The 26,365-nt window shown below is 37.8% G+C and overlaps 2 protein-coding genes across 2 annotated transcripts; both read left to right on the top strand.

Moving 5' to 3' along the window:
- Nucleotides 1-17: 17 nt before the first annotated feature.
- On the top strand, nucleotides 18-22,543 carry LOC137079141 (uncharacterized). Its single transcript, XM_067447105.1, has 5 exons — nucleotides 18-32; nucleotides 562-859; nucleotides 16,555-16,902; nucleotides 18,403-18,494; nucleotides 22,429-22,543. The coding sequence occupies exons 1-5, from the start codon at nucleotides 18-20 to the stop codon at nucleotides 22,492-22,494; spliced, it is 819 nt and encodes a 272-aa protein (XP_067303206.1). The 3' UTR covers nucleotides 22,495-22,543.
- Nucleotides 10,626-12,551, top strand: LOC137079110 (E3 SUMO-protein ligase ZBED1-like). Its single transcript, XM_067447072.1, has 2 exons — nucleotides 10,626-11,151; nucleotides 11,685-12,551. The coding sequence occupies exons 1-2, from the start codon at nucleotides 10,714-10,716 to the stop codon at nucleotides 12,549-12,551; spliced, it is 1,305 nt and encodes a 434-aa protein (XP_067303173.1). The 5' UTR covers nucleotides 10,626-10,713.
- Nucleotides 22,544-26,365: the final 3,822 nt, after the last annotated feature.

Consider the following 26,365-nt stretch of genomic DNA (forward strand, 5'->3'; position numbering starts at 1 on the left):
TGACCAAACAGTGTTACATGGAAAGAGATGAGGTAAACATGTAGCTAATTTGAGTTTTTTTTTAATGATATTATGTCTATCTATTCAATACATCAAAAAACAGGAGTAACTGTTATAATAGACTGCAGTAGGAGTGAACAAGGAATAAAATATTTAATTTGCTTTCTGACTAAAACGGGATTAATGACACTAATATGATGATTGAAGTATATGGGAAATACGTAGAACCAGAAGATGGCAGTATTGCAAGATCAAGGATGCAAGCTGCCGTTACAACCCGAAGAAGATACGCAATTTGTAGATGGTCCCTAAAAAACCCAACTCTCCATAGAGGTAAGCGTGTTTATCTGCTTTTGAAAGACGTCGAGTTCTACAGAAACATGTGTTGTAGCATGTTCTCATAATAATCAATAATGATAAATAACCGAAGTTTGCCTTTTTTAATAAAGATTCATGAAGTTATTGAACGCGGAAGTTTGAATGTGCGAATATAAAACCAACTTTACTGACGTCCGCTCGAGCCCTCCGAACCCCCGGCCACAACCTCATCCTCCCCTCTAGGTGTCCCCCGGAGAAATCCTCCCTAAACTGCAAACCGCTGTCCCGCAGATAAGAAGAATCCCTAGCAGCCTTCCAAATTGCATCTCCGCAGAAGCGCGCGGAAAACCGCAGCACGGTCGCTCCAGGCACACCACCGCCGCTCACTCCCGAGACGCTGAACAACATCAACGGCATCCGGAAGCCTCCCACCCCCGGCCCCGCTACGAAGAACAGCCCGACAAATCCCGGCGACCTCCAGGCGGATACCTTCACCAGCTGCCTCTGGAATGCCCACGATCCCCAGACTGCGCCGCCCCATGTATGTTTCAAGATCATCCATTCTTCTTTCCATTTTGTTAAACGGCTGTTCAATTTGATCCATGCACCGCTCCAAGCACACCACCTTTGCTGTGACCGGTGAAGCAGTCGATTCCGTTCCCTTCCGGAATTCCTGTTCCCCCTCAACGAAGCATGTCTGTTGATAGCGGATGCAGAAGCAGCTAAGCACAGCTGGGTGTACGGAAAGCGAAAAAGGCCAAAAGTGTTGGCGCTACTTCCAAATGTCACACGCACTGCAGCATAATAAAATGATTCTCTCACACACACTCCATTTATTCTGTGAATTTAATTTTGCACTTGTTCTTGTAGGCCTATTATGTCTGAATGTATGCAGTTGAATTCTACCTATACGAATTAGTCTAATTTGTCCATGCTGACTTCAAAACTCAATGCCTCATATTATTGTCATAAGGGAAACACATATTCAGATGTTTACGTTTTTTTTCAATGGAAATTACATTAAATTGACCTGAAATGAGTTTAACCTATTTTGATGAGGTAAAACAATGTAAAAACACATCTTTTGATAACTTTTTGCTCATTTAATTTCAGTGTTATGTTCCCTGTCTAAAATGAAATAAATAAATACATTTGAATAAAACCATATATGGCTATTATTACCTTTAATATTTGTCACATGCAAGATGCAAGGGTGCAACATAACATTCTTATCATAATTACCATACAGCTTCAGAGGGCACTAATTAAATCAATTAATCAATCAAAAAGGTAAATAAATGGTGTTATAAATTGGGGAGATGACCACACAACATTGTCACCTGAATTTCTATTCTTGCTGGCGAACTCCAACAATGGATCCAAAAATGTATGAGGAGATCTTTAATTATAAAACTCAAGGCACATATCCGTTTGGCATAAAAAAAGAGCATAAATATGTTATCCGGAGACGTTGCTACAATTTTCAAGTTGATGGTAAGCAAAATTCTAAATACTCAAAATAAATGATAATTCCTCTACACATAGCTCCACTGACAGGAGTGAAGTAGTGATACACCAAGACTTGGTACAATCAAAAAGTAAATACTTGTCAATGAACTATATGTATAATGGACTTGCTAGCAACTAAAACATTTAAAAAATATGTTGTTTAATTTTGCCTCCTTCCATTGGGCCTTCAAAACCTCCTTGCAGGTTACCTGTTTAGATTTTACTAACAATAAAGCTATTTCATTAGATGGCCAACTTTTCCACATTTCCTCCAAAAATGTACGACGAAAAGTGGTCGTTGGACAAAAAGAGGCCAACCAAATATTCTCAGAATTCCACGCCAGCCCCTACGGAGCACACTGTGGAATGGAGAAGACAAAGCTTGCCATTTCAGCAAGGTTTTACTGGCCTGGAATGGGGGTGGACATTGATAAATGGGTAAATACTAAATTGTTCCCTTTTAACTTTGCTGTTTGACATACAAATGGATTGTTTTGGAATTAATTTCTTGCCTATTTCTGAACATTAGGTTTTGCAGTGTGCCCAGTGCCAGTTCAGCAGACTGACCATCAAGCAGGAGCCCAAGTACATCCCAATATGTGTATGTAAACTTGTCCACATGTATATGGAGTTTGAGATGGGTAATTCTTGGGGTCACCAAATTGAAATGTATTCATTGGGCTATATTATTTTTAAGGTGGATAAACCTCTGGAACTGCTGGGCATGGATTTGGTGGGAAAAGTCAACAGGACCAACCAGGGCAATGAATACATTTGTGTCCTTGTTGACTATTATACAAAATGGTCCGAGGCCTATGCCATCCCCAACAAATCGGCAGCAGTTGTGTCACGCTGCATAGTTAACTTTTTCTATAGGTTTGGGGCACCAAAGAGGATACTTACAGACCAAGGCACTGAGTTTGTGAACCAGGTTTGTAGTTTGTTGAATGAACCAAATTAAGTATGCATGAGAAATGTCATGTTCATAAGATTTGTTGGATTATGATTTGCGCACATTTATGATTCTAATCTATTTAAATTAATTTTTAATGTATGTTTTGCAAACAGATCAATGAAGAACTATGCACATTCCTCAGTGTGGAGAGAAGCCTCTGTGCCCCATACCATCCACAAACAAATGGGCTTGTGGAAAAATTAAATGGAACCATTCAGAGGTAAATCTTCATTAACAGGTTGCTTTGTGGGTGTGCAAAATTCAAGGAAATAGTTGTCTTTGCAACTGGTTACTCATAACTTTCAACTTATTTTGGTTCTGACTCTAGAGCCTTATGTAAACTAGTGGATACAAGGCCTGAAAAATGGGATGAGTACCTAGATGCGGTAATGTTTGGTCTTAGAACCAAGACGCAGCTAACAACTAGGTACTCACCGTTTTTCTTAATGTTTGGCATGGAGGCGAGATATCCCTGTGAGGTTCCTGAGACTTATGAGGTATGTTATAATTTACATGTTCCATATAACTATCATTATAGTATCAATTAAAAGTTAATGAAATTATTTCAATCTTCAATATTGTTTCTGAAAAGATCAACAGCACAGTGGAATCTGTCATTGCAGAGGACACAATATCCAAGGCCATTTCTCTAAAGGAGAAAATGGACAACATTGTCAAAAAAAATGTAACAAAAAAACAGGACAGGACACAGAAGGTGGTAAATCAGGTACCATTCTCCTTAGGCCAGAAGGTCCTAAGAAAAAACATAAGGTCCCAGCAAAGGAAAGGGGGCAAGCTTGAGCGCAGCTGGTTGGGACCTTATGAAATAACGCATGTTGAAGAAAAAAGTGCTGATTTAAGGGATGAAAAAGGGAAGATATTCCCGAAAATCAACACCGATCACCTCAAACCATTTAAAGAAGACACCCCCCGGATACCCCACAGAATTACCCAAGAATCACAACATAAAAGATCGCACAAAGAAACTGGACCATGCCATTCACTCCCACCTGTAGACCTCACCATCACTAAGTCACAAGAAAACCAGCCCCCACAATCACCTACATCCACACAATCTACCATTTCCTCTCCCCTGTCTCCACTGGACTTGTTAAAAAAATCAACACTGGAAATGCCACATTCCTCACCTGTGTCCCACACCACTTCAGTTGTACCAGCTGACAAAACAGACACTGTGCATAGCTGTAAGTGATGTAAAGTCAGATCTTATAAAAGCTCCATATTAGTCTGAATTCTAATATATTTGTATGGTGGTAGGTGCAATGCTCTTTTTGGTTATCCTCTGTAGATATCAAAAGTGCCTGGGCTGGAAACAACAGCTATGTACTGCTGTCCAGAGTGGGACCATATAAATTATTTTATAAAGACTTTCAGATTGGCCCTGGGAAGGAGTTGGAGAGTGAGGTACACATTTAATTGATTTTTAACAGCTAAGCCTTTCATCTGCACATTAATATTTTGTATTAATGTTTAATTTTGCTATGTTTGTCAAGGTTATAAATGCATATCTGTCACTGAAGGTGAGGGACCACAATTTGACCTCACCGGGAAAAGCCTTCCATATGGACACCTTTGCCATGACCGACATGTGGAAGAAAAAGTATCGACGGCTCAAGGTGTCCTGTAAATTTTAATGTTGTTATTTTGCATTTTATTATTGGTGTTAATATCCATCTTTGTTTGGGACTGTGAAAATTCATTTGTTTATTGGTACATAGGCTTTAGTGAGCAAGGTATATGCATCACATTTTCTTTCAGGTGGACCCAGCAAACTATGAGCTAATAGTGGGCATTGTGAACAAGGGCCACCACTGGTTCCTAGTTGTAAGTATTTGTGGTAGTGAATAGTTTTCCAGTTGATATTCTCCAATATTCCTGTTGTCGTATCGTGTTGTCTGGATATTTTTTGCATTTTATTTAGGCTGTATACCCATCTAAAAAAAAATCCATTCTGCTTGACTCAATGGGAGAGTCCAACATCAAGAAGAAAAGGTGTTTGGAGACAACAAGGTATTTTTGCACCACAGTCAGATGTAGTGTTATTGTGAAATTATGTATTCTTGAGAAAACTCTTGTTTGTAGAGCCCTGATGACAGAAAATGGCATTTCAGCTTCACAATGGGTGTGTGAAAGCCTGCCTCACCCACTTCAGAGGGATGTTACGTCATGTGGCGTTTTCGCTTTAAAGGTTTTTTTTTTTTTTTCAATAGCAGTAAATAATGTTCATTAAAATGGTATGATACCTTGCAGTGGTTTTATTTTTGTGGTTACTTCCTTAGTTTGCAGAACACATTCTGCAAAACACTGCAGTTGACTTCTCCAACAGGCCACAAGATGTAACCCAATACAGAATGGAGATTGCTTTATTTTTGCTCCGCCAATCTGGTATGGCTTTATAAGCTCTTGACTGTTATTGACCTATTCTTTTTGATGTGCATCACTTTCATTAGTGTTGTACTGTACCTTATAGATGACCTAAGTGATCTGTGCCACTTTTGTGGGGAGGCAGAAATCTTTGAAGATGCCAAAGATGATGATGAGGCAAAAGACACAGATGATGATTCGGAGGATGACGCAAAAGATGCAGATGGAGATATCCAATGGGTAACTATGGCTGCATTTTTAGTTGGTGTTGCATACACTAAATAATAATAACAAATTTTTCTTTTTTTACAGATTTCCTGTGACTACTGTGGGCGCTGGTTCCACATGAAGTGTGTGGGCAATCCATCTACAGAAGATGAATACAAATGTGCTTCTTGCATTAAATGACTATTATGAAGCAATTGTTTTTGGAGTTTGTGTTTATTTTTCACTTTTGGTAAACCGTTACACCTGAAAATCGGTGTCTGAAAACAAGCAGTATGTCTTTACTTTCAAAATATAAAATGTGACAAACACCTGTGAACATCTAACCAAAGCCTTAGTAAACAATACATTGAAATCGATAATACATTTTAAAACTGACAAGAAATAAGCAGGGTTAAACTGGCAGCTGGAAACCCTCGCTTCTAAAAAAAAAAAAAAAAAAAAACCTTTCGGCTTCCCGTACATCCAGTTGTGCTTCGTGCTCACGTTATTTCTGACGGTACGCATGGTAACTCGGCAACTACGAGTGACTTGCAGTATGTTTGCGTAAAGGGAAACAGACATTCCGAAGGGAACAGAATCGACTGCAACACCGGTCTTTAAATCAGACGACACAGCATTAACTTTTTCCTTCAAGTCGGAGATTTTTCGCTCTATTGCGTCAGAGCGGCATTGATCAGTTGCGTTATGTCTGCCAGCTAGGAAGAAATATCAGCACTCGCGATATCATAGCCTTTTTCTTAGCAGCTGGTGGCTTGCTTGGAGTAACAGGCAAAGCTGGGAACTCCTCTTCAGCCAGACTAAATGAATCCTCTTCGCTCATACTGACAACATAATTATGCCCGCTGCTAGCCACTGAGATTGTGCTTGTGCTAGCGGTAGCATTACTTTTTTCAGAACATGCCGAGAGCCGTCGTTTACGAACCATGGTGAAGCAAAAAGTAGTTACCAAAGATACAACAAGCTGTTACAAGTCAAAGTACCAGAGTAACTATACATTACACTGCTTATAAGCAACTTATATCATACGATCTTGGTGCAAGCTCTCAAAATACGTCCGCTCAGGCTGCCATCTTGTTTACTCCCCCCCTCCCTCTACTTGCACTTTTGAGCTGTCAAGTTTCATCATCTTACGTGGGGTGACCGGTGACTCATAAGGCTTGTTCGACTTCCCCTAGCGATGCGCAGACCGATCGGCAGCAGACTTGAAGCAGTGCATGCCGGTTAGAAATTTTGTCCGACTTGAGACAGCCCCGACGGCACGTGACTGTGACGTATGTCAACAAAGTACCGCGAGAGCGATTCGAGAGCAGGCGGCTGATGCAGCCGGTGCAGATTCTCAAGGGTGGCTGCAGGAGGCTGCTCGAGCTCTGATGACGACACAGCTGATCAACGATTGGCCGGATTCACTGCATGACAGTGAACACGTGTGTTTCGTGTTTATTCTAAAACCTTATGTTACACTAATGCTCACAAATCATTTATTTATAACAGTAAAACCTCTTTTCATGTAGTCGCGACGTTGTCATGTTTATCAAACTAAAACTGATAAAAACCGTTGACAACACTTCATTGATAGTGTAGGTTTATATGTTGAACTTTAATCTTGCCCAAATAGATGCTTTATTAAGCAGTATATAAAGTATTGGATGAAAATATCATTTGAAACATCTGTGTATTTGAGAAATGCTGCATTTATTTAACTTCAGCTGTGATAAAGTTTGCAAACGCAGTGCAAGCGTCACCACGAGAAGCAGAAAGTGTCCGACTTCACGTCTCCGTTTGCAGCTCCTCCCCGCCTGCACTCGGCTACTCTCGCCGATCGCATGCATCCAGCCGCAGCCGATGTCGAACACACCTATAGTCTCATGATCCTAGGTAGACTAAAAAACAGGCACCTTATGCAGCGAATCCAGTAAGGGTTGGACAGTGTTTATGAGCGAGGCTACATGAATGGCAGCTTCTTCTTGAGCAATATCAATTTTGGGAAACGCATTTTGGGCCACTAGGATGATACAAGGTAACGTTATATTTCAGATCAGAACCGTTTTCATTTGCATATTTAACGAAATCTATGAAAAAAAATGTTCTCACGTGAATGACTAGAAGAGATAACGAGGCAAGTCATTTAGCACGATAACTGCTAAAATGTAAGTTAGTAAAAAAAAAAAGAAAAGAAAAAAAACTCGGCAAAGTTAAAAACTACGGCTACAAAACATTACACACTGTTAAAGCTCGCCATGCGTATGGCTGCAGAATTCAATGATTTAAATAAAATAACAGTTTTTCTACTCGGCATTTGTGGCAATAATAACTCCCGCAGCCAGATTCTTGTGATAGCGGCAATTTTTGAAATATCTAATAATAATGTAAAGGAGATGCACAGGTAAACTCCCCCGCTGTCAAGACAGGCTAGTGGCGCTCGTTAAAGGATGCAGCCTCTAGCCTCATTGTTAGAGCGTCAGACTTGCATGCGTTCAGATCCGAGTTCGAGTCCCATAACAAGCATTAGACCATCGAATATATGTTGCTCAAAATCGATTTGTCTTTATAGTCCAGGCAAAGTAACTAATTTTGTAGCCAAAATAGGATAAATTGTAAAAAAAAAAAAAAAAAAAAAAAAAATCAGATCATTTCTTTAAGGTGTCCATAAGAACATAAATAAAATTCAAGAAATCCTAGTTGAGCAAATTCTCATCGATCCCAGATGTGTGCCAGTAAGGCCAGACAACAATACACCCCAATGAGGCTGCCCCCCCCCCCTTACTACTATTAAAATAAGACTTTATACATAATGAAAGTATCAATGAAAAATATATATATTGTTGCATTAGAAGTTTCTTTAAAAAATAATTTGAATATGAAAATGAGCTATGCACTTATCCAATAAAGGCTACCCAAAATGTACTCGCATAGGCTTAATTTTTTCCTTTGCTTCTACCGAAGTAAAACTTTACAGTTTACACAATAAAAGTCTACACTGTAAAAAAAAAAAATGTGTTGGTTTTTGTTGGTTTAACTTAAAAAAGTAAGTAACCTGGTTGCCTTAAAATTCTGAGTTTATTGAAATTAAAAATCTGAGTTGATACAATGAAGGAAATTTGTTTAATAAATAGAAACCCAAAATATTTTTGTATCTGAACCACATAAAAAAAATTGATAAATCATGAAAATAGCACTATTTGGCATGTTTGGCACACAATTACCCAACATGCTTACAATTTTTTTAAATAATATTTTAATAAAGGTTGTCGAATCTCAAAAAAATTTAATTGTATTAACTCAAAATTTTAATTTCAATGAACTCAAAATTAAGGCAACCAGGTAACTTTTTTTCTAAATAATGTTTTACAGTGTACATGAGAAGTAAAACATTTTGTATAAGACGTTTCTTTAAAAAAAAAAAATGGATTTGCAAATGAGCATTATACTAGGCTTGGGCGGTAATACGGTAATATGGTATACCGCGGGATCTAAAAATAGCAACGGTATCAGTTTCAATACCGTTATACCGTCATAAAAATGCGTGCTTGTCATCACGTGACAGCGTGGAGGCGCGAAAGTGACAGAGAGCGCGGGAAAGATGGCGAGTAGCACACCGAGTGATCTGGTCGCGAAAAAGAATACAACTTCAGCAGTTTGGCAGTATTTCGGGTTTCGACCGAACGAGAAGGGAGAGGCGGTAAATACGGACGAGGCAATTTGCAAATTGTGCCACAAAAAGGTGACCGCGAGAGATGGAAATACCTCGAACCTAAGGTCGCATATAAGAATCCACCATCCACTCACTGCTGCGAGAATGGACCCGAGTTCACTCAGTGCAACAGTTTTACCGCCTCACGATGCAGGACCAACAACATCTAGGTCGACTGCCAGTACGCAGCCGACGATAATGGGGGCCTTCGGGAAAACAACAAAGTACAAAAGGGACAGCGTCCGTTGGAAAACCTGTACTGATGCAGTGACAAAATACTTGGCGAAGGAAATGGTCTCTTTCCACACAGTGGAAAAAAAGTCCTTTAAGGATATGGTAAAGGTCCTAGATGCCCAGTACGACCTGCCTGGACGCAGGGGTGGTAAGTACTCAAGTAAAAATACTTTGATACTTTACTTAAGTATTTTTTTCGGGGATCTGTACTTTACTTGAGTATATTTTATTTGCATCTACTTTTACTCTTACTCCACTACAATATTAAAGGCAAAGTTTACTTTTTACTCCAATACATTTCCCCATGCCCGCTCCAAGTATTAAGTATTTATTACACTTGATTTCCAAACCGGTCTGGTCATTCATGGATGATCCAGTCGGGTATAGACTTGGAAAAGCTGACAAGTCAGGTTTGCCACACTAACGTTAGCTCAGTGTTTCCCCAACTTTTTTATTTTGCGGCACACAATTTACTATGAAAACATCGGTAACATTTTACAATACAGGTGCACTATTATAATTCATGCCTAATGCACAGATAATCATGAGTTAATGTATTACTAATGAAGAACTAAACCATTTATTAAAGATTACTGCATCAGCAACTAATGAACATTCTCTATGATTAATAGATTAAGTAATATATGAATTGCTATTAGTTAAATATGACATAATTAATTCCCTAATAACATATTACATGAACTAATAATGTAAATTCATGTATTCAAAGCCATGCATTCCGACTCTCAGTTGTGTTTAATTAATCATTAATCATAACAATTGGCAAAATTATAGTATGACTTTACTTGTTGAGGCACATGACTATTAACTAATTGTTACGTAATATGTCATTGTGGTTATGGCTTTTGAATTAATTTTGAATTAGTTAATAGTATCTTGCTCTACATCTGTTTTATGGAGCTAATGTTATGGAACATGTCTATTTTAAGTTTAACGCCTATACTGCCTTAAGGTGCTTCATTGTCTCCTATTAATTGCAAATCTAACAAATTCTTAATTGCAGTATCTAATCTTATCATTTGTTCAATTAAAGCATTGCATATCAGTCCCAAAAGATTTTATCTGCTTATTGACATTTACAGTTAATTTGAATATTTACTTTTTACTTTCGGTACTTGAGTACGTTTTAAATCTGATACTTTTGTACTTTTACTCAAGTGATGTTTGAATGGAGGACTTTCTACTTTTACTGGAGTCATTTTTTATTTAGGTATATATACTTTCACTCGAGTATAACTTTTGAGTACTTTTACCACCTCTGCCTGGACGGAAACATTTCTCACAAACAGCCGTCCCACATTTATATAGTAAGGTTAGAGACAATATTCAAGTGCTGCTAACAGCGGCAGACAGTTATTCCTTAACAACTGACATGTGGTCGTCAGTTAACATGACACCATATATGTCCCTGACAGTCCACACTATTACACCTGACTGGAAACTTGAATCCAAATGCCTCCAAACTACGTATTTTCCCGAGAGTCATACGGCGGACAATCTTGCTGCTGCGCTCAGAGCTGCACTTCAGGAATGGCAACTAGACGAAAAAAAACTTTCTGCCATAACCACTGACAACGCTGCCAACATTCATGCCGCAATCAGGTCCCTGCATTGGCCGTGGCTTAACTGCTTCGGTCACAATCTAAACTTGGCTGTCACAAATGCATTGCATGACCAGAGGCAAAAAACCGAGCGCGCTCTCGGACTATGCCGTAATATTGTCGGGGCCTTTTCACACAGCTGGCAACGTAAGCATGAACTCCACAAGAAGCAAGTGGACTTGGGACTCCCAAACCACAGTCTCATAACGGTAAGCATAAAATATATATGTATATATTTGCATCACATAGCCTAAATAAATTATATTTAAAAGTAGCCTATATTAAAATAGACATTTTTATTTTTTATCAAATAAATGCAGGATTGATGCGCATAAGGTACTTGTTTAAAATTCAAAAGTTTAAAAAAATTGACCAATTGGAATAATATACATTAATGGGCTTACTTATTTATGCATTCATTCGTTTATTTAGGCCTATTTATTCATTCATTCGTTTATTTAGGTCTATTTATTCATTCATTCGTTTATTTAGGTCTATTTATTCATTCGTTCGTTTATTTAGGCCCATTCATTCATTCATTTTAGGCCAATACATTCATTCATTCGTTAAACGAACTAATGAATAAATAGGCCTAAATAAACGAATTTCGTTTATTTAGGCATATTCATTCATTCGTTTATGTATGCCTCTTTATTAATTAATTGGTTTATTTAGGCCTATTTATTCATTGAATCGTTTATTCATCATTCATTAATTAATTAATTTATCCATCCATCGGCAGGACTGCGCAACTCGCTGGGGCTCCAAACTGGCAATGGTGGAGCGCATCCTCGAGCAGGCCCAAGCGATCAGACACGTCCTGTCTGATGACAGAAGGAGCAGCTTGTCCCTGACCTGGCAGGACATGGACGTCTTGAAAGCTGTTCACGAAGCACTGAAACCAGTCGGTGACTTTACTGATATTTTGTCAGGAGAAAATTATGTGACCAGTTCCTGTATCCTCCCCATACTACAGCTCTGCAGGGACAATGTGTTGGCTGCGTCAGAAAATGACCTCCAGCTAACAAAGTCAATAAAAACTGGAATTTTAACAAAGCTGGAGGCCAAGTACGAATCCGATTCATCGCGCAAACTAATGCGAAAATGCACTTTCCTCGACCCTCGTTACCGTGGAGGATATGAGACGGATGACAACGCATTGGCTGAGACCAAGGCTGAATTACAGGCTGAGATCGTGAGCTTCGAGACAGCAAGTCCAGTGGCCATCAGAGTGGAAGAGGGAGAGGCGCAACCCGAACCCTCACGAAAAAAGATGACTCTGGGAAGTATGCTGCAAAAAAAAGCCGATGCAATGGCAGGTCCCGTCGGCATCGGCACCGCAGAGGACCGAGTCGGAGCTGAAATAACAGCCTACTGTTTGGAGCCAGTTACTCAAGGAGACGAGGACCCACTTCTCTGGTGGAAAAATGCTGCCGGGCGCTTTCCCAAAATGTCGCGAGTGGCACGAAAGTACCTGTGCGTCTGTGCCACAAGCACACCATCGGAGCGGGTTTTCAGCACCGCAGGTAAAGTTGTCGGTCCACAACGTGCCCTGTTAAAGCCAGACAAAGTAAATATGCTGGTTTTTCTAGCGAAAAATCTTGACTAGATTTGATGCCACTTGCCATTCGTTTCTATTAGCAGTTTATTTTTATTTAAAAATTGATTCAGGTATTTTTATTTTGTTTTCGTTAAAAAGTAACTAGGAAGAAGTTTTTATTTAGGCCTATTGCTTTGTAATTATTTTTATAATATGGATGTTTATGTTAATTCAAATCTGGTTGACTGTTGTGGGTTTATTTGCACATTTTTATAAGCTGCTCTTTGTTATTTAAAGTTGTTAGAGCGGTGTAATTTATTTAATTGATTTGTGTGCGCGTCTGCAAAAACTGTTCTGGATGTTTATGTTAATTTAATTCTGTTTGACTGTTGTATTTTCACTTTTTTATAAACTGCTATTTGTTGCTAATAAAAGTTGTTAATATTGTTGAGCAAAGTGTGTGTTATTTTGTTATTGTTTCAGTATTAGTGTTTGGTATTTAGTTTCTGAACGGTTTAGGCACAAGCCAACAGTTTGGTGGCTGACTGAGCCTTACGTCATAATTTTTTAATTATTTACGGTAATACCGTATACCGAGGTAAAATAGGGAGGAGGTTTAACGGTATCAAAATATGGATACCGCCCAAGCCTACATTATACTAATCGAATATGCCAACATAGAGCTCAACACTATGCCTACTTGATTTATGTCCAAGAAGCCATAAATTCACAAGTAAAAACGCGCTAAATATCGAAGACATTCATGTCCATTCAGTAAGTTAACCTATGCATAAACACAATACATTTGAAGTCACTTGCCACAAAATACTTATATTGACCTTAGGTATTGATTGCACAATCTTGCCTCTAGGTGCTTTCAAAAAAATGTTTTATTTGCAAACAAGCCTTATCGAATGACATTCCTCCACAGATAACATCAGAATTAGAAGTCAGAATAGCTATCTTAGTCATTAGTAGGGCCACACGGAATCAGTGTTTTTCTGTGTGTGATTTCTGCACTGATTTTTTTTTTTTTTTTTTAATCTGCGAAATGGTTTTAAATGTGTTAAAAAGATCTAAGAATATTGGAACTGAAAGAATTGCAAATTGTTTAAGGTTTACAATACAAATCCAAACACAACAACCCGTTCTTTAAAACAAAGCTTGATCTCTCTTAGGGAAAATATTGCTTCATCAATTGTATTGTAGACAAATCATCAAAAAATCAATTTCATATCATTCAACAATAGAGCAAAATAATTAAATACCTACCGAAGTAAATCAATTAACTTTTTAATAGCTATAAATAATAACTTTTTGTCGACAAGTGACCTTTCCTTAACTTCTCTTTGGTTAATTTTATTTTAGACATTTAAAAATATCACGAACTAAAAAAAAAGCACATTTCACATCAAAAAGCGCAGCCTACCCCTTGCAATCATGCATGCAATTGTGTGTGCTTCTCAAGTAACGGACACTACAATCTGCAGAGTTTTCTGCAGAATTCTACACGCGCAGAATTAAAGTCGTGAGATAAAATTTTGGCCTGGTAGATTTACAAAAGATTGGTATTGTTGGTAAGATTACAGGCAGAAGTCATTCTTACCAACTAAATGATTTGCTCTCCCACAGAAGACAGATGAAAACCCAACTTTCCAGACATTCCAGCTCTTTAAAATAATTTTGCCAGACACCAAAACTGCTTCTCTTTTTGTAGTTAGCAATTACTTCAGACCAGGCGGGCCACATCAGACTTCCACCATGTGTAAAGTAGCTTTGCAGTGTTATGAGAAGCTAACAACAGCATTATCTAGGCTAGAAACCTAATCGGAACATTTTAAGTTACCAACTCTTTCCTACTTTCTAACTAGACATTTTACTGTAGACACATTTTGGTCAAGGCCAAAACTACTTTTCATCTTGAAGTAGCATCGCCTAGTCTACTGAAATGAACTGACGTTAAAAAATAGATAAGAAAAAAAGAAGAGAGAAAATTGATATCTACCGAATAAGAACTGGAGACTTCCAGCAAACAGTTGTGCAGGTTTGCCACTTAAGGAATGATGAATGGTCTGATACAGTTTTTGGGAGAATATCATCTGACCGTCATGCAGACGATGCAATGTACACTTTTAGAAAAAAAAAGGTACAGTTCTGTCACTGGGGCGGTACCCTACGGAAGAGGATTAGGGCCAAGCAAAAAAAAAAAAAAAAAAAAAAAAAAAAAAAAAGCATCGAGAGATTAAAGTCATTATAATGCGAGATTAAACTCCTTACATTTCGAGAGAAAAAAGTCGAGATACAATCTCGAGAATAAACTCATTAAATATCAAGAATGAAGTCGTTCTGTTTCGAGAAAAAGTCTAAATAAAATCTTGAGAATAAACTCATTAAATATTGAGAATAAAGTCGTTGTGTTTCGAGAAAAAACTTGCTGTATTTCGAGAAAAAAAGTCGAAATAAAATCTTGAGAATAACGCATTCGATCAGTGTTCATTGCATAGCATACTGATAGAGGACATTAATATAATTTTGTCATAATTAGCTAAAGTTGATAGTATTTCTTTGTTACTGAAAGTCTGAAACATAGCTTGACTAAGTGATCCAACTCTGCCATGTCCTCTATCAGTATGCTATGCAATGAACACTGATCGAATGCGTTATTCTCAAGATTTTTTATTCGACTTTTTTTCTCGAAATATAACGAGTTCTCTCGCAATACAACGACTTTATTCTCAATATTGAATGAGTTTATTCTCAAGATTTTATTTCGACTTTTTTCTGGAAATATAACGAGTTTAATCTCGCATTATAATGACTTTAATCTCGAGATGTTTTTTTTTTTTTTGCTTGGCCCAAATTCTCTTCCGTAGTACCCTAAGGTACAAAAGTGAAAAGGTACCCCTTAATGGTACACCCCTAAATGGTACATATCAGTACTTTAAGAGTGCATTTTAGTACCTTAAAGGTACATCGTACCTTCTCTTCTGACAGTTAATGCCATAACATATGCAACACTAACTTTCAAAATATCTGAGAATGAATTATCTGCTAACCCTGGCAACAAACCCAGAAGCAGACTGTAAGACTGAAACCTGAAGATTAAGAGAACAACAACATTCCTAAAAGTGGCAAACTTTTTTAGAAGGATACGATGATGAAAATATTAATATTCAAGACCTTATGGTAAAGATGACGGAGTACTTGCAAGACACAGGTTGTGAACAATATTGTGCAAAGTGCAAAATCTTCCCCTGTTGTTGCTACCTTGTCATGGTGGGGAGGCTTGACTATAGCGACTGGGGTTATACCCCTGACAGATACTACCAAGCAAGGCAGTTTTCAGGTTAGAGCCCTGTCTAAAACCAACATTGCCATCACCCATTGGCTGTAGGATGATTGAATGAAGATTGGGCCTACTATGCAGTTCTGCTTACTATGCAAATATTACATATTTTATAGCATCAAATAACTAAAACTAAACTTATTTAATAAATGAACACTTGAAATGAAACCATCGTAATTTAAAATGCCTAAAATGACAGAAACTAACTTTGGGGGAAAAATTAAATAAAGTGTAATTTGATTGTTTAGTTTGTTGTCGCGTTCATTAGACTCCACGGAGGGACGGCTATACTGGGACCGTCCACCTGTGGGCGATCGAGGCGCGGAGGCTTCAGTTATTTACAGGAGTGCTGCAGGCTTGATTTTTAGCTAAAAAACACAAGCTCAAGACAGTTTCCCGTTTTATTCTACAACATTACATTTATCAGTATTACCCCACTCGTGTTTTTTTTTTTTAAGCTGTAACGCGTCTTGAAAAATGTGGTTGCTAACAAACAGCAAGATGGCTGTTCGCCACTTTAAATGTTCATTATTTTGCAAAAAAATAAAAAAATAAAAATACAATACAATACAGAAAATAAAGAATGAAAAGTTGAATTAAATAAAATTGATAAAATATTAGAAAGGGTTAAGAATAAAGAAGCTTAAAAAGAACACACGAGTAGTAAATAAGAATGAATTTAATGCTTATGTTGTTTAAAGTAATATCTTTTCTATACCTTTTCAGCTGCACTGTTATTTCTGCTGGCTAGGCTGGCCATCTGTACAAGATCTAATGGCCCCATCACTGTAAAGACTGTTCTGCGGGGAGCGACAGTGACTGAACCAGTTTTAAACGTTTCCACACTGGATATACACGATCAGGTGATGACATACCATGAAGGAAAATTATGCGCTGAATATTTCTGCGATAATGGGACATGCCACAACCACCCAACGTTGGTGAGCCGGTTTCAAGTAAACTCGGGGGATTTGTGTCTCATCATTCCTAATGTGAACATCAGTAACTCTGGCCAATACGGAGTTCTCCTCAATGGATATAAGAATGTCATGACCTTGATTCTTCATGTTGAAGGTCAGTATGTTAGATTTGATTTCAACCACTGATTTGAGTCATAAGCCCCGTTTCCACCACAGGAACTTTACCCAGGAACTAGGAACTTTGGGTGGTACTTCGTGTGTTTAGACCGCAGGAACCAGGGTAAAATTGAAGTTCCGGGTAAATATTTCCCCCTCCAAACGGCCCTGCTCGCGAGGTAGTACTTTTTCAAAGTTCAGGAACTTTCGAGGGCGGGACTTGGGCGCTGAACATGCTGATTGGTTGAGCTCACGCAGTTCAACCGGCATTTTTAAAAGTCTTTTGCGAGGTTCGTTCTGCGTTCAGTAAATATCAGTCTTTGCTCTCTGTCTGGTGGCGCGCGGTCGTCTCAGCCATCTCACGTGCAATGTCCGTAATAGCTGATAATAATATACATTGTCATTTTAAATCTAGCTTTACAAGCTTTCTGAATATGCTGCAGCTGCATGCTGCTGAATCTGCATATTAGTGCTCTTTTCTGTCGTTGTTAATTACCTCTTTAGTAAACCTATACATAACCAGCAAAAGCAGCACAGCTTGAATCTCTTCCATACTCGTTATTAATTTTTTTTCACCATGTAAACGACCTGACCGATTACTTTTAAGTGTGTGTCCTTACATGACGTGACGGCGCGCGCCGCGCTCATGTTGACAAGAGAGGAAAGTACATTTTTCTGAGGGGTAAACTTTTTATTTCATAAGTTATGAATATAATGTTGGAGTAATGACACAGCGTATATTGCCCCAGGCAGTTTTTACTTTAACTGCGCCTGACAGAAGATTTTTTTTTTCTGAGATGATTATTACACTTTACAACAAATAGCTATAAATAATACTGTATTAGTCCTGGTGGCCGTTAAGAGTTGCTATGGCTACAGTCAACACACTCCAGCTGCTGGAGAAAACAGCGTTGACATTTTTGGTGCGGCAGAAAAACTGCATGTGACAAAATGATTGCGATTGAAAGTCATCACATGTAAACACCAGATCGGTTTAGATAACGTCTCATGTAAACAGTTCACTAAATCTTTCAATCGGTAACGTTACACACACAAATGATTACATGTCCTTCACTGATTTGGAGGAGCAGTCGCGCGCAGTCCTACATCACCGGACTAATTTGCCTAATCTTCTCGGAACTTTATCGCGGTCGAAACGCAGACAGCTGCAGGTCTGGGGGGGAGAAAAGTTCCTGTAAAAAAGTTCCTGGTACAAATTGTTCCGGGTAATTTTGGTGGAAACGGGGCTATACCAGCACTTGACTTTTCGAATTGTGTCCTTGATTTCTACATTGGGTGATGATAATTAAATTAAAGGTCACTGTCCTCAATGCAAGCAAAAATTCTGCGTGACTAAGATGACGTTGTCATACTCAATTCTAGTCAGATAGTCAGAATATGAGTCTGATTCTGCTCCATTGGGCTGTGATTTATTCTGATATGAGCTGACTGAGGTATATCCCAGGTGTGAACTTAAAGTTGTGTATTTTCCCCCCAGAGGTTCCAGAACAGTCATTCTTGATTTGGTTAATCCCCGTTATTGCAGTCGCTGTATTTGTCCTCATCGTGGTCATTGTTTTCACCTACAAGGTAAGTCTCATAATATTAATATTGGGACATGTACTTAAGAATTTAAATTTAAAGTGTCCCAATTATGGATTTCTAAAAAAAATGACCTTTCATGTAGTGTGTAACATAGTTCTAAGTAAATGAAAACATCCCGCAAAGTTTTAAATCTTAAACTGAACCGTTTATAAAGTTATTGGCCCTTATTTATCAGAAGTGCGTACACCAAATTTCCAGCGTACACCTTGCGTACACCCAAACCCACGGGGACTTTGAGATTTATCAATATGGACGTTGGCGTACGGCCCGCTCAAATCCTACGCCAGCTCAGGAGGTGGTGTATGCACGTTTGAGTTAGTGTGAAAATGCGCAGAAAAACTATTCCTAACACCACAAAACAACAAGATATGACAAGATATACTATATTATGACCCACTGTAATTATAAACTTCAGTGTTTATTTTTGTGCAACGTAGACTTCAATGTTTAATTTGTGTTACTATAGGCTACCAAAGCAGAGGCATGTATTCCTCCAGTTGCGAGCCTGCGCTTTACTTGACATTTCAGAGTTAGGCCCGGCAGCTGCGCACAGACTGGGACTGAATAATTCAGACTGACAAAATAATAATTACATTCTTCTTCTTTTAAATAATAATAATAATTTAAAAAATAATAACGGCATCCTTCTTCTAAATAACAATAAGCGTCATTAATAATAAAAAAACATAATAAAAAGAATCTTACAAATTGTCATGCAATTATTAATGTGAATGAATGGTACTCCACATCACATCATCTATCGTACACCCTAGTGCCGTGATAACAAATTAAATGCTAATTGTTTCAAAACACGTTCTGTAAAACAATGCATTGTGATAGGTAATTTCTCATCCAAACAGCTTTAAACTGCTGGAGTGCACTTCTCAACCCCCACACTAACAGTAGCTACGTGTAATTTGGGCTACTCGTAAAAACTCCCAAATAAAACAATTTCGCTTTTTTCCACTTCCCTGGTGATGGTCTTGATGGACGCGGCTCAATCATCTCAGGGCACTGATCAGGGAGTCAACCCATTGACTTATGTCCTAATCAGTGCCCTGACTAGTGGACTAGGGAGATGATTGAGACGCGCCCGATCTCCACGTCGGAGAAGTTTCGCTTCTTTGCCGTCTTCCGTGTGTCCATAGCGTGGGGGAGGCGGAGACTTGAATATATAGGGGCGTGTTATTCTAATGACGATCGTTTTCAGCTGCGGCATTTATCAAGGGCAGGTATTGCGTACACCTGGATTGCAGAGGTGCGCACAGCTTCATAAATCAGGCGGTGAGAGGAGTGTAAGCATAATCTTACGCCAACATATACGCCCGTTTTTACGCAAGATTGATAAATAAGGGCCATTGTGTCTCAAAAGTAAGAGTCGACTGAGAGAATTACACACACACGCACATTTGTTTTTTGGAAATGTGGGGACATTCCATAGGCGTAATGGTTTTTATACCGTACAAACTGTATTTTCTGTCCCCCTACACTGCCCCTGTCCCTATACCTACCCATCACAGGAAACATTCTGCATTTTTACTTTCTAAAAAAAACTCATCCTGTACTATATAAATATGGACTAACCCAGCAATTGGGTTGTTTTAACCCAGAGAGTGAGTTGTCTTAAGTAAATATTTAACCCAACAGCAGGATTAAAACAACCTAACATTTTTTAGAGTGTATGATTTATAAGCATTTTTAAAAAAGTGGGGACATGGCCAATATCCTCATATTTCACCCTCTCCTTGTAATACCTTTGTCAAATCCATGCCATTATACACATTTGTGTCCATCGTTACTGTCTTCACAATGGCCCTCATTTATCAGAAGTGCGTACACCAAATTTCCAGCGTACACCTTGCGTACACCCAAACCCACGGTGACTGAGATTTATCAATATGGACGTTGGCGTACGGCACGCTCAAATCCTACGCCAGCTCAGGAGGTGGTGTATGCACGTTTGAGTTAGTGTGAAAATGAAAAAATTCCTAACACCACAAAACGCACTGACAAATATAAGCTATATCATGACCCACTGTAAAAAAACAACAACAACAACAACAACAACAGCATAGTAATTATAAACTTCGGTGTTTATTTTTGTGCAACATGGACTTCAATGTTTAATTTGTGTGATACCAAGCATTTGATTTGTAGGCATGTATTCCTCCAGTTGCGAGCCTGCGCTTTACCTGACGTTTCAGGGTTAGGCCCGGCAGCTGCGCACGGACTGGGACTGAAAATAATTCAGACTTTTTTCAAATTCAATTTTTAAAATAATAAAAATGACATTCTTCTTTTAAATAATAAAATAAATAATAACGACATTCTTTTTCTAAATAACAATAAGCGTCATTAATAATAAAAATAATAATAAGAAGAAGAAGAATCTTACAAATTGTCATGCAATTATTAATGTGAATGAATAGTACTCCACATCACATCATCATCACTATTGTACACCCCAATAGCCTACATGTGCCGTGATACGAAATTAAATGCTAATTGTTTCAAAACACATTCCGTAAAATAATGCATTGTGATGGTAATTTCTAATCCAAACAGTTATTTAAACTGCTGGAGTGCACTTCTCAACCCCAAAACTAACAGTAGCTACGCATAATTTGGGTCCATATTTTGTTTTTGTGGGTGTCTTTAATCCCACTCTTTAAACTCCCAAATAAAACAATTTCGCTTTTTTCCACTTCCCTGGTGATGGTCTTGATGGGCGCGGCTCAATCATCTCAATAGTTTAGTAGTCAGGGCACTGATCAGGGAGTCAGCCCATTGACTTATGTCCTAATCACTGCCCTGACTAGTGGACTAGGGAGATGATTGAGACGCGCCCAATCTCCACGTCGGAGAAGTTTCGCTTCTTTGCCGTCTTCCGTGTGTCCATGGCATAAAATGAGGGCGTGGGGTTGGCGGAGACTTGAATATATAGGGGCGTGTTATTCTAATGACGATCGTTTTCAGCCGTGGCATTTATCAAGGGCAGGTATTGCGTACACCTGGATTGCAGAGGTGCGTACAGTTTCATAAATCAGGCGGTGAGAGGAGTGTAAGCACAATCTTAAGCCAACATATACGCCCGTTTCTACGCAAGATTGATAAATGAGGGCCAATGTCACTGTACTGTTACTGTACACAGTGTGTACAATAACTGAGCTTTAGGAAGACTCCTGACGGAGCTGGAGTTCAGTTATGGTAATTGCCGATTGTTGCTGAAATATGCGCTGTACACGGTAGACCAGTCACAACACACTGAGCCGTTTGACCAATCAGAGCAGAGTAGACCAATCAGAGCAGGCTCTTGGAAAGGAGGGATTTAGAGAGACTGATTCATCAGTTGAGTCGTTTGAGAATCACTGAACACTGTGGTGATGTGCAATGTATATTATGAGAAAATTAAACTATTTGATGCATGTAAACCTGTTGTTGGAGACCTCCAAAACTAAATTATGAAACTTTAAAACATCATAATAGAGGCACTTTATCGATGCACAAAGAATTAAATCAAAATCAGTCCACTCACCAATCACACTTAGAAGAACTTTAATGAAAAATTAATTAAAATTTTGTTAATAAACAAATGAGGGAAAATATTCCTGAATAGGCATTCACTGGAGTAAAAAGTTTGACAACTATAAATATATTTTATTTAAATAAAAACAAACCACACATATTCTTATCACAAGAGTACCCTGTCTTATTGGTGCAGTATAATAATTTAATATGTAACTTCAAAAGCTCCACATGCAGTGCTCAAATTGTTTACGGTGTGCAGTTACATCCATCATCCAGGTGATGGCAGACTGTTGTTTGTTTTGTGGCGAACTGCATTTATTGTTAGCAAGGTTACATATGTATTATTATTAATTATGTATTTGCATGATGTAATTGTGGTTTTGTTTTACAGAACTCTGGTTCCGGTTTTCAGAAAACAGAAACTGCACCGGATGTAGAACTTCACAATCAGCTTTAAGTCTCATCAAGGCACACAATCTGGGCCTGGACCACAAGATGGACAGGAAATGGAGTAATGGAATGAAAGATGAACTTTTATCTAATCAGTAGGTTGTAGACGTAGCAAATAGATAATTGTTATTTTATGTTTGTCATGTTAGTGTTTCTACACACTATCATCCAATTTAAATTCAGTCACATTTAAATCCATGCACTTGTTACAACCATATGGGCCTTATGACCAAAATCTTGTCTACATTCATTTGGATACATTTGAAAATAGCATTTTCATTTTAAAAAACGCTTCAGGTCCACAGCGTTTTCAAGGGTTTTCCAAACGTTTACTGCGCATGCATAAATCCTCATAAACAAGACGATACATAATAGTTCTCACACTATTCTTTTGGCACAATCGTTTTATTAGCAAAATATCCCACCACTTCCTGTTGAGTCCAGGTCGCACTCAAAATTGTATGGTCTAAAACACAATTGTCATCATGTTTTGCCACAGGACAGCAATTGTGATCTTAAACACTATGAAAGTAAATAGCAGGCACAATTTACAGCTCATTCAGGCCAACTGAATGTTAAGGATTATTTGTAGCACAACCATATCGTTTGAATTCTTTTAGTCTTTTCGAATGGAAGTTCCCCAAACCTGAAGTGCCTCCCATAATCAAACCACAGTAGGTTCTTCAGGAAAAAGATCAAGTCACCTAAATTTATACAGCACTTTTTACAATATTGATTGTTTAAAAGCAGCTTTACAGTGATGATAGGAAACAAATGGAAGAGAGATTGTTTTGACTCTACATCAGCTTTAGAATAAATTTATTGTCCAGGTAATGTAAGTTTTCATTTCCGTTGTAAAAAGTCATTAGTTATTCGCTTACACGACACCATTTTCAACTAAAATAGAAACCTTCTAATGCGTTCCGGCCGCTCATCTGCCCGGCGGCTAGAGAACACAAACCCTGAGACAGGTTTGAAATTGTTTTGAAAAGATACCGTTATCATATTTGTGTAAACTTAAATGCCTGAATATGTATATGTGCAGCCTGGCGTGTAGTTCTTCTTTACAAAATGACTGCCAAATGAATGGTCTTTATTGCATATTACAGCGTTTTTAGTCATTTCCGATAATTTTGGCACCATTTTCACCTGTACAGAGGGAAAGAGAAGTCCAGGAAGCCTTCACAGAGGAGAGTCTAGTCGTGTCTAAGTGCAGGTCCTCTGTCTGATCTGGATCCGGCGTACTACTATAAACCCTGGGATAAACAGAGCGACTATTGTTAGCGTAGATGCCTAGATATTATGGGTACAATATACATCACGACTATAATATCATCATTTTGAATACCTGTTTTCACATGCCACACTACAATACAAAAACTGCATTTTCAAAAAGCTCCGTCTTCATAAAAACAGTCATAGTGTTGACAGAAGGCCCAAACGTATAGAGGAAAATTATGTGTTTTCAAGATTTTGCAGATTTGTGTGAACAGGGATCATTAGAATAATGTGACGTCTGTGCTCAAAAAAAGGGAAAACTTTTCCATTTGTACTACAGTTTTGATGTATAACGTGCCCTTACTGATGACAAAGCCTCTCTCTCGCTCTCTCTAGAAATTCAATTTCAGAGTTTGAAACTTTACAAGTGAAAGACATTTCATTTCATTTTCTTTTTTTCAACAAAGCTGCCCGAGTGCCTGAATGTTAGCCATTACACAGTGGATCTCTAATAATATGTTGTCATATGCCCCTTTGAAAGTCACATTATTCTGTATCTTTGTAGTATTATGTTTTTATTAATATTTAAAGTATTTTATTTAAAACAATGAAATATTTAAATATGACTAAGTACTGTTACACTCTACAATTTCATATCAAGAGAGGACTGCCTTGAAATTGGTGCTGCTTTATACAAAATTTGCCATATTTTTTCTACCAAAGCATTAAAATATTTCATGCATTTTAATGTATTGTATTGCTATTATTAATTTAGTTTTTTTTAAGCTTATTTTTTAATAAATGTGAAAATATATTTGAGTGCATTTGTCAAATAACTGTTTATTAAATGAACAGGCACATCAACTCTCTTGTTTGTGGATGGGTGGTGCTATTTCTCGCTTCTGTTCCCTGTGGTGTACCTGGTACTGGACAGTTATACTTGGTGAGGTTTATTCAGGGTTGCCAACTTTTAAGTTCAGGTTGGAGTGAGAATTTTTTTGGGTCTATTTCGATTTTAATTTAGTATCAATTCATATGTAGTATATAGCTTACTTTACATAATAAGTAATTTTTTTGTCTTAGCACTATTTTAGCACTAATTTCGACGTTTCTTGGGTCAAATTATATGTGCTTGAATTCATTAATATTCACTTGTGTGTGCTTATATCATTATTTATTAAAACTATTCGGAAGTCCTAATATGATGCTTAAGTTATTAACATTTAAAAATTTCACATTTAAATAAATCTAGTGTTTGATCATACCTAAATATTTATTAAAATGCAAGACTGTTTTTGAGCAACTAGATTAGATACATGTATATATATCAAAGAGCCATAAGGCACCTCTGGTTAATGGCATTACAAATTAACATTATTATTTTTTAGCCACAAAATGACTCTAATTTACCTCTGAATTGGAAATCTCTATTTTAACCTTAATTACTACACAAATTGTAATATAAATATAATACAAATATTAGAAGAAATATACTTTAAGTTGTCATTAATTGACAATAAATTTTGCACAAATAGTATTTAGTACCAAAACTCTTCAAAATATTCAATAAATATTATTGAACTAAAATATAGAACATTTATTTAATTAAAAAAATAGTTACGGTGTATGGTCACATTTGACAATCAATGAGTATTAATGTGACCAATAAGTAAGGAAAAGGCCTACCTGAGAGCTAAATACAAGAATAAAATTAATGTTAACAATGTTGCATCTCTATCACTCTTCATAATAAAACGATCCTGTAAATATGGCTGACTTAATAATCAATGCACAAGCTGTAGTGTTTAATAAAACTTGCTGCAAACATCTGTAAAGTGAAACTGTTGTGTCCGCTTAAGCCATTCAAATGCATTGACACGGCGCTAGAAGTATTGAGCGCTCCATGTTCCACGTGACTGCGCGCGCCGCCGGGAGATGAGAGTATGTTGCAACTCCACTTTTCAACGGCTCTGGCTTTAATTTTAGCGCCAAAATGCTATTTATTGTTTGAATTTTGCATTAAAACTTAATAATAATAAAATCTATAGGCCTAGCTTTGTTTAATATCAAAAGCAGGTTTGGCAATTTGGCGTGAGATGAAGTTGGGCAGCGTGAGAGCGTGACAAGGAGCCCGAAAGCGTGTGTGTCACTCCCAATGCGTGAGAGTTAGCAATCCTGGGTTCATTTATTTGAGTGTTTTAAAAGTAAAAAGGCAGTTTGCAGTCTGACTAGGGTTGCCAATCATCCCATATTTAAGGCATCAATGAAGCATTACGTATAAAAGCCATACGGAACACAGTCTGTCTCGTATTTTCAGGCATACACTCGGAGTCAACTCATCAGCTCATTAGTAGAGACTGCAAGAACTAAACTGTGTGTGTCTGATAAGGGAGACATACATGTGCAGGGCTGGGGTGTCTCCAGCAGACTTGAAAATCACTGGTCTGGGTACTAGTATCTAATGAATGAGTACCAGTATCTAAAAAATAAGAACTGGTATTTAATGAATAACTACAGTATCTTCTAAAAATGTTTTAGTATGTAAAGAATAAGTTACTAGTACTTAATGGAATTGATACTAGAAGCTAAAAATAAGTACAAGTTGCATGGAAAAATGTACTAGTATGTTTTAAGTTTAAATGTTAAATGATTAAATGTTA

This window comes from Pseudorasbora parva, chromosome 6 (assembly GCF_024679245.1).
Source record: "Pseudorasbora parva isolate DD20220531a chromosome 6, ASM2467924v1, whole genome shotgun sequence".
NCBI classification, from domain to species: Eukaryota; Metazoa; Chordata; class Actinopteri; order Cypriniformes; family Gobionidae; genus Pseudorasbora; species Pseudorasbora parva.